The sequence below is a fragment of the Canis lupus genome, chromosome X (assembly GCF_011100685.1).
Source record: "Canis lupus familiaris isolate Mischka breed German Shepherd chromosome X, alternate assembly UU_Cfam_GSD_1.0, whole genome shotgun sequence".
Lineage (NCBI taxonomy): Eukaryota > Metazoa > Chordata > Mammalia > Carnivora > Canidae > Canis > Canis lupus.
The window spans coordinates 121,959,973-121,968,918 of record NC_049260.1 but is presented as its reverse complement, the minus strand read 5'-3'; the positions used below and the strand labels follow the sequence as shown (position 1 = coordinate 121,968,918).

At 60.2% G+C, this 8,946-nt stretch overlaps 1 protein-coding gene across 1 annotated transcript in view; it reads right to left on the bottom strand.

Moving 5' to 3' along the window:
• Positions 1-3,608: 3,608 nt before the first annotated feature.
• LOC119868539 (melanoma-associated antigen 9-like) overlaps positions 3,609-8,946 on the bottom strand; it is a 778,808-nt gene continuing 773,470 nt past the window's right edge. The window contains exons 2-3 of the mRNA XM_038588588.1: positions 5,400-5,493; positions 3,609-5,237 (exon numbers count right to left, since the gene is read on the bottom strand). Coding sequence (XP_038444516.1) covers positions 4,128-5,216 — 1,089 coding nt within the window. The 5' untranslated portion in view covers positions 5,217-5,237; positions 5,400-5,493 and the 3' untranslated portion in view covers positions 3,609-4,127. The remainder of the gene's footprint in view (positions 5,238-5,399; positions 5,494-8,946) is intronic.

Below are 8,946 nucleotides of genomic sequence, written 5' to 3'. Positions count from 1 at the left end.
GCCGGGTCCTGGGCCGTTTCCCTGGAGCCCTGTGCTCCCGGGCCTGCGCTGTTGGATTTGCGCTCCCGGTCTCGCAGCCGCCTCTCTGCGGAGCCTCCACCCGAGCCCCTCCGAGATGCTCCCGGGTCCAGCCCTCTAGGGAGCTCGGCGCACTCTTGCCGGGGCACAGGTGTCTTAGTGTCCCAGGGAGCCTGAGGGCATCCCCGCCCTCCTGGGGTCCTGCTCTAACTCCCTGCAAGAGCCTTTCCGCCCGGGAAGGTTGGTGCAGCTCCTGCTTCTCCGGGACGGTGCTTTCCTGTCCTGGGGGCACTCGCCCCGGCCTCAGCCCGGCTCCTCGGGGGCCCCTCCCCCTTGGATGCCTTTTGTTTCTTTATTTCTTTTTCCCTGTCTTCCTACCTTGATAGAAGCGTGAACTCTTCTCACTGTAGCATTCCAGCTATTCCCTCTTTAAATCTCAGGCTGAATTCGTAGATTTTCAGAATGATTTGAAGGTTATCTAGGTAATTTGGTGGGGAAAGGTGATTTGGGGACCCTACTCTTCTGCCATCTTGCCCCTCCTCAGACTCTTTCCCAAATTTAATCTGTACGGTTAGTTGCCAGTTGTGTCTGCTGGAGAGAAGACTATACTTTAGCATGTAGGATACTATCAATGCAACACTTTTTTAAACCTAAACCTATGGTCTCAAATTACCCGTACTGATGCAGCCTAAAAATGCCCAGCCTAAGCTTCTCTCCTGTTAGACCTCTGTTTCCTACTACTCACTGGACAGCCCCATCTGGAAAGCTGGCAAGGGCTCATCACTTACAAGGTTCACCCTGTCTCCTCCAACCTTTCCTCAACAACTCACCACAAATTTTTCTTCTCTTATCCTCATTCACTGACGAGAGTTAGAGTTTCTGCCAAGTGAGAAACCCCACAATTCAGGGTCATTAGAGACTCTCCCCACCACATCAATCTACCAACTATCTAAAACACTTTCACATCAAATTACTCACCATCCTCCCACTCAGGCTGAATTAAGTGCTTTGTCATGTTATTTTGCTTTGCTTACTTGATATTCTTTCTCAGCATATGTTCAATAAATCTTTGCTGGATGAATGATGAATCAATCAAGTTGCTAGATAGGATCATTCACAGACTCAAAATGTGGAGCATGCCCCCTGCCTGGGCCTTCCACCTTCATGGATAAAACTCACAGTTCTCCAACTGCTCACATAACCTGAGAATTCGCAAGGGAAACTAAAATTGAGGGTATCACCATGGACGTCTCTTCCCAGTTCCAAACACCATCTTGGAGGTGGGGATGCTCTCCACAGGATGGTCCATGGTGCTTCCTTCCTAGGAAACGTGGTCTATCAGGAGATTCCCCAGCCCATGCATGCGCCTTCTCCTGCCCTGGAACCCACCCTTCCTCACCAGTTGAATAAGAAAAGGCGCCATCTCCACAGGATTCCCACCCACCCCACAAACATGTGCACCTTGGGCCAGTCCGGTGACACAGGCCAGCCATCATGCCACAGCACGTGACTCGCGCCCCTGCTACGCCACGACCTCAAAAGCCCCGGGAGGCCTCCTGAGCCAGGGACACTATCATTACACAGTAGGTGCTCAACCAAACACGACTACATGATTTGTTATGACAACTGACTTTATCGCTGGGAGGAGTTTCTGAGGTCACATTTGCCTTGGAATTCTTTGAACTTTTTCAAGCATCTCTTGTGTGACACCTACTTCCAAATACTTCCAAATACAGGACCACGTCTAGTTTTCAAATGATTCTGTAATCTCAGCGGGGACGATTCGCTTTATGCATTTAATGGCCAGAGGCTACTACAGAGTAAGGTTCTGTGTCGGGGGAGAGAAGGTGATTCCTACCTGTTCTACACGGACCAGTGATGACTCATTAGCGGGCCAGGTCCAAGAGGTAGACAGAAGAACATGAGGGGAAAACCAGGGGAAGGCGCTGTCATTCGGGAAAGTGCTAAGTCTGGAAACATTGCCAGCACCTGGGCAGCCAGTTCCCGAAGACCTCTGGGGCTCAGACAGAAGAACTCTAGGTTAACGAGCCCACAGACACGCCCCAAATCCTGTTTGATTCTCAGTGTCACCTGCCTTCCTTAGCCCGGGTCTCGGAACCTTCACCACGGTATACTTCCTTTTGTCACCTGGGAGACACCACGCTGTCCTCACTCCTGATGTAGGAGTCAGAAAGCTGGCCACAGGCTGGGCAGGGAGGGGACAGCGTGGACTCGACATGGCTTCACACCAGGGTTGTAGTCTCCATCTCATCACTCACCAGCCATGTGATCCTGGGAAAAGGACCAACCCTGAGAGCCTCGGGGTTGTCACCTGGGAAGTACGTGGTTTGGAGCTGCCCCACCCCGTCGGACGGCAGGAATGTGTGTCGGGGATGGGAAGCACCTTGCAAGGCACCTGGCATATATTGGAACCTGGATGAACGGCAGCTATGTTGAATGCTGTCCTGTCCTGACCCCGGGGCCTCCCGCGCTCTCCTCTGGGATAGGTTTTGTTAGCCCGGCCAGAGTTAGAGTACCTGCAGCTCAACCTGACCTGGAACAGCTAATCGGCCAGAGAGGGTGCTTCAAATGAAACTCAATCCATTTTCTAAATCAGGGGCTGTATGTGGGCTATAGGAGGCTATGTGTGGAACTTGGGTGCGGGGAGTTGTCCCAGCTGGATACAACACAGAGGTGCGACAAGCCTACAGTTCGAGTCAAAGACCGACTCCTTCCCTCCCTCCCGGCTGCCCTTGCACCCAAACCACTGCTTTCCTTCAATTCTCCCCACCCAAACCTAGACCTTGCTGACGTACAGCTGTCCCAGTGACACTCAAGATAACCAAATTAAAAGTCTTTTTGATGCCGTGGGTTCTGACTTTCCATGGTCAGGAACAAGACAGTCAGTCGAGAGTCTTCGGGGCTCCACTTCAAGGAATATAGGACTGTGTTCCTCTGGAAATCCTTGCACAGGATGCATATAAAACACCTAGTCTGTGCACTGTGTTCCACTGCCCTGGGACCAGAGTGCAGGACAGCTTCCTCTCCTGCCCCTGGAAGACATAACTCTCTGGTTCGTCCATGATCCAGAAGGAAATTCTCAGAGCAATTGACCATGTTAGACTTTGCTCCCACCCCTAAGACACCCTGTCTCCATGTACGGGCGTGTCACCCCTCAACATCATGGTCATCAGCTGCACACAAGGAGTCACTGTGACGAGAGAACCCCAGCCACGGGGGCCTTGGCCCCTGCAGAGCCTGGCCCGGGAGCCGCCCCACCCCCTCATCCTTCTGCCACTTGGGGCTGGCAGGCTGGCCCAGGTCTCAGGGCACCCCTCCCCGCCTTCCTGCAGGACACCGGCCGCTAGACACAGTCCCCAAAGGCTGCATGGCCCCAGGGCCCTCGTGTCCTCACTGCTCACACACAGGGCCTTGCAGGGAACAGAGCTCAGCCGCTGTGGGGCTGTGAGGGAGCCGCCAGCAGGGCTCCCCTGGCCTCAGACAGGACCCTTCTCTCACTTTCCCGAAAAACCAAGTGAATGCACGAGCGCACATCTATGTTACTTTGGAAAAATGACACACGGCACGGGTAAGAAGCAAAAGTGAACAAGGTTTATTTTCCTATTTCCACGCTCCAGCTCTTGCCTGCTCCACTCCTGGCCTTTCCAACAGATTCCAACGCCATTGCCCTGTGATTTTAACCACAACTCAAACAAAGAGCAAAGAGGGAAGGTCTCCCAACTTGTTTACAGGACATGACAAAACTGTTAACTCTTGAACTGGGGAAGTATGAACACAAAGGGGTGTGTGTCACTGACACACTGGGCTGAGGAAACCTTCTATCCCAAGGAACAAACATGGAGAGCTTCCTCAAAGAAACCAAGCTCTGTATTTCAGGGTGTTGCAGAGCCCAGGCCCCCAGAGAGGCTCTTGGCCATACTTTCCCCCAACCTGCCCTGACCCTTAACTGCTTAGAACGCCCAGGACTTTCTCTTTACACACCAAACAGGACAACACTGGGAGGAAGCACCCTAAGGCCTCCCTTCATGCCGGCCCCACCAAAGCTTGGAAAGGGCCTGGCCGCCTCTGGGGCTGTGGCCCCCTCTTCCTTATCTCAGAATCTGTTCACACAGGGCCAGGGAGGAAACCATGAGGCTGCTACTGACCTGGAACGCGTAGTCCATGACCTGAAACTTGCTGGTTTCCACATGGGCCCTGGGCCCCCACAGGAACTCATAGCGGGCAGGGTTACTGCCCACCACTGGCCGGCACTCCAGGTAGCCTTCCTGCACCCAGACATTGGTGAGGAGGTCCCTGGGCTCCCCATAGATGATGTGCTCCTGGCCATCGTATACCTCCATGACCCTCAGCGCCTCCCACACCTCCTCCTCAGGGGCACAGTCGTCCTCCAGGACGATCAACCCTAGGACCAGCCCCAGGAGGCTAGTCTTGGGCAGGCCCCCCTGACCGCTCACCATCCCATCCCAGGTGAGGCCCAGGATGATGTTGAGGTGATAACAGTGCTCGCTGGGATCCACTTCTATCACGTCTAGGCCAAGGACCAGCCGCAAGCAGCGGGATGCTTGGCTCAAGATGACGGGGAAGTCGTCCTGGAATTCTGGGGTGATGACCTCCAGCATCTCTGCCTTGCTGATGGGCTGCTTGATGCGATACTTGAGGAGCAGTAACATCACCAGCGCAGCCGTCTTCATGTGGAAACTGCCCTCGGGCTGCTCATCTTCCTGCTGTTCAGGTGGGGATGAACCCACCTCCTCTGGGCTGCTGGGGACAGCAGGTTGGGGCTGGCCAAGGCCACCCGATGCCCCACCACGGGGGTACGGGTCAGCATCTTCCTGCCCTTCACTTCCACTTGCAACCACCTCCCCTGGGCTGTTGGGGCCAGCAAGCTGGGGCTGGCCAAGGCCACTGGCTGCCCCATCATAGGGGAAGGAGTTGGCACTCTGAGAGCTCTGGAGAGGACTCAGGGACCCCTCAAGAGCAGACCCCTCCTGTGGGGTGCCAGGTAACACACCAGACAAGGAGAAGTAAGGGGAGGAGGACAGAGAGGGAGATGGGGGAGATGGAACCTGCCCCTCCTCCTCCTCCTGAGCCCTGGACTGCTGGGTATCCAGCAGGCCCTGCACCTCTTCCGGGTCTTCTCCCAGCTCCCAAAGCTCATTGCTCTTCCCGAGGGACATGGTGTCAGATTCGGGCTGAAACTGAAGAGACAGGAGGGAAGGCCTGTCAGGGGGCAGCCCGGCCAAGAGACCCTGAGGTGCCAGGGCTGACAGGGGGCTGTGCCGGGCTCCCCTGCAGAGGGCTCCCCTGTGTTGGGCTGGGAGAGCCCCTGACACCAGGCTCAGAGAGAGCGTGCACCTCACCTGGACAAGTGGCTCTGGCCCACGCGTCCTCAGCTCTGTGTCCTGAGGGACCCCCGCCTCAGACCCAGGCCTCTGCTGCCAGTTCTGGAAGTCCCTGCAGGAGGGAAGGAGGAGGCACCTCAGGGTGCAGACTGCCAGCCCAGCCCTGGGGCCCAGTGTGGACAGGAGGGCTGGCTCGCATTCTGAGAGGTCCCCGGCAGTCCAGGTGGGGCAGTCCCCCACTGGGCCTCTCAAGGGACTGCCCTGGCCCTGTCCCTCTCAGGCCAAAGTGTCCCTGCAAGAACACAGGGCCCCGACACTCCACAGAAGGAAGCCAGGGGCCCAGCCATGGCCACACCTGCCAATGTCTCCAGTACTGGTCCTGGATCATGCACAAGGGATGGGCCAGCTCTGGCTTCCATCTGGGCTGGGATGGGGCACCTCTGGGTCTTTACCTGGACCCCACACAAGGCCTGGGAAGACTCCCCAGCTGGCCCTGAAACACCCGCCTGGTTCCTTGCAAGACCCCCTGCTACGACCTGCCACCAGCCAAAGTCCAGAGAAATCAGTCGGCCCACCCATCCTGCCTCTCCCCATGGCCCACACACGTGGCCGGGGTGGCCTGGTCCCTAGGGATCCTGTTGTGGGAGGCATCCCCTCATTTCTCACCTCGACCCCCGCCAGGGCTGGGAACAGGACCAGAGGGCACCTACCTCCTCTGCTGACCTGAGTCCAGACCCTCAGGCCCAGGCCCTCCCCTCCCTGAGCCCAGGAATCTGAACAAGAGGAGGGGCTCTGTGGCACAGGCCCCGCCCCGGGTTCCTTCCCAGGGTTGCCAGGGAGGGGCACCCAGATTTCTGGGACATCCCCTCCTGGGCTTGAGGGCTGGCTTGGGAGCCACTCACCCCTTCAATGTGGGGTGGGCGGGGGTCCCCGCACTGACTCTTGGCAGGCCCTAGGACTCCTGGGTATCTATCCCCTAGGTGGGCTTCCTCCCAAGCCCTGACTGGGAGCTCTCCCAGTGGGGTCCTCACCTCCCTGAGAACTGGGAGAGGAGCAGGAGGAGGTACCCTGTTGTGTCCTGTGTCCCCGTCCAGGCGGGTCACAGTCGCAAACCCCCCACCAAGTCCCCCAGCAAGATCAGGAAGGGCTGGCCTGGATTCTGGCCCCTCAGTCCTGGGGCGCGAATGCCCTCAGGCTCCTGGGAGGGTCCTCAGCATTATCCTGCCAGGGCCTGCTCTTCCTCCGGGCCCCTAACCTCCCATAGAGGACACGTGCCCCTCACACCAAGACCTCACCCTCCCCAGGTCAGCCCACCTTCCTGCCGCCCACCCGCCCCAGGGACAGCATGCCATTGAGGTCCAGCGCTCTCCCATCCTCCGTGGGCTGCCCACAGGGCAGGGCCTCACTCCGACCCACTCTGCTGCACTGGCTTCTTCGTTCACCTGCTGGGTGGGGCAAGCCAGGGTGTCCCCAAGGTCCTCACCCTGACTTCCCACAGGTTGTGTGCCCTCCACACACACCCTCACCCCAACCACCCCCAAGGCCCTGCTCCTTTGAAGCACAAGCCCTCAGGCTCTAACACCCACAGGTGGACATCAGGACGGCAGCTGGGCTTATCCTACAACAGGGCCTCCTGCCTCCTTCCTCCCTGGACTGCACGTGCTAGGGCCCAGGGTCCATCAGTCCTCCCTCTGGTCCTCACCTTCAATCCCACCAGGCCCCGGGCTGGCCCCCAGCCTGCTCCTTCCACCAAGCCCCCAGGCTCTAGGAGACTTGGCTGGCAAACCAGGGCATGCCCCAGGTGGTCATCGGCCCCGGGGAACCCCAGGACCCAGTCTAGGCTGCGTTCCTAGGGCTGCAGTTCCCCTGTGGTCCTGGCCTTGGCCGCCAGCCACACGTGGGCCATTGTCCCCCACCCAACCCGACCCCACCCGCCCACACCCTGGAGGCAGTGCTCCAGCCCAATGGCCAGTGTGGGAGGCCCTGTCGCACCAGGCAGCTCGGGACTTGTCCACCCCCTGCAGCCTCCCGAGGCTGAAGCAGAGGCAGGGTCTCGGTGCTGGGGGCTCCCTGCGAACCCACTCCCTCGGGGGTCTCAGTCCCTCGGGGGTCCTCGCCTCCAGTCCTGGCTGACCCCAGTCCTCTCGGGCAGCCATCCCGAGGCCCGGCCGCTCACACCAAGGCCCTCCCCTCCGCCCGGACCCCACCGGGGACAGGGAGTGACCGTCTTTCCATCAGGACCAGGACCCAGCCCGGGGGCCTCCCAGGGCTCACAGAGGGGGCTGAGCTGGGGGGCGGGGGACAGGCTCCCTGGGCCCTTCTTCCCCCCTTGCTGGCGGGGCTCCCTGGGTGCCTGGGCCTCTGCCTGGCTCCACTGCCTGCCGGCCCATCGGCTCCCAGACACGGACACGAGGGGCGGGCAGAGCTTCGGGGACCCGGATGCGCCGGTCGGGATATGCACACAGACACGCGGCGTGGCCCTCGTCCCGCACTCGGCCTGCCTCCCGGGACTGACTCTGGGCTGGGGTGCGGGGTCCGTTCCGTCCTCCATGGACATCCTCGCCTGGAACCCAGCAGGACCTGGGCCCACCGTCTGCCCCCTCAGGGAGGCCCTGCTCTGAACACCAGCCCCCTGGTCTCTCAGAGCCCGGATGCGGAAGTGGGGCCTCACCACGTGTTCCCAACCCCACCCACGACCTTCCCGGGACCTGACTCTGGGCTGGGGTGCGGGGTCCCCCGGGCCTCTTCCGCATCCTCACGGGGATTCCCAGCAGCACCCGGGGCCCTCCCCTCTGCCCACGTGTCCTAGGCCCTGCTCCTGACGCCAGGGGCCCCCAGTGCCTCAGGAGGCCCGGATGTGGAAGTCTGAGCACCCATACTCCCACGTGAGAGCAGGTACCCATCCCCACGGGGGCCTCACAGCCCTGGCGACCCTCTACCGGGGTCCCTCTTGTCCCCTGTCAGGGTCCATCCCTCGCCTCCCCCTAGCCCCTGGATCCCTCCCCTCAGCCCTCAGCGTCTGCTCCCGCCACACCAGGCCTCAGGCTCTCGGGTTCCCGGATGTGCCAGGCCTGCCGCACCCGCCGCCACCATTCCGGCCCCGTCCCGCTCCTCTGCGGCCTTCCCGGGCTCACCATGGGCCCTGCCCTCCGCCGGGTCCCCTCTGTCCCCGTCAGGGTCCATCCCTCGCCTCCCCTTAGCCCCTGGACCCTCCCTCCGCCCTCAGCATCTGCTCCCGCCACACCAGGCCTCAGGCTCTCGGGTACCCGGATGTGCCAGGCCTGCCGCACCCGCCGCCACCATCCGGCCCCATCCCGCTCCCCCGCAGCCTTCCCGGGCTGACCGTGGGCCCTGCCCTCCTTCGGGTGCCCTCTGTCCTCCCTCGAGGTTCGTACCTTGCCTCCCCTTAGCTCCTCAGCCGTGGACTCTGAGCACCTAAGAGCCGCTCCTAGTGCCAAGTCTCTCAGAGACCCGGATGCGGAATTGGGCCCTCATCACGTGTTTGATGCCACACCAACCCCCCCCCCCACCTTCCGGGGACTGACCCCCTGGAGTCTAGGGTTCC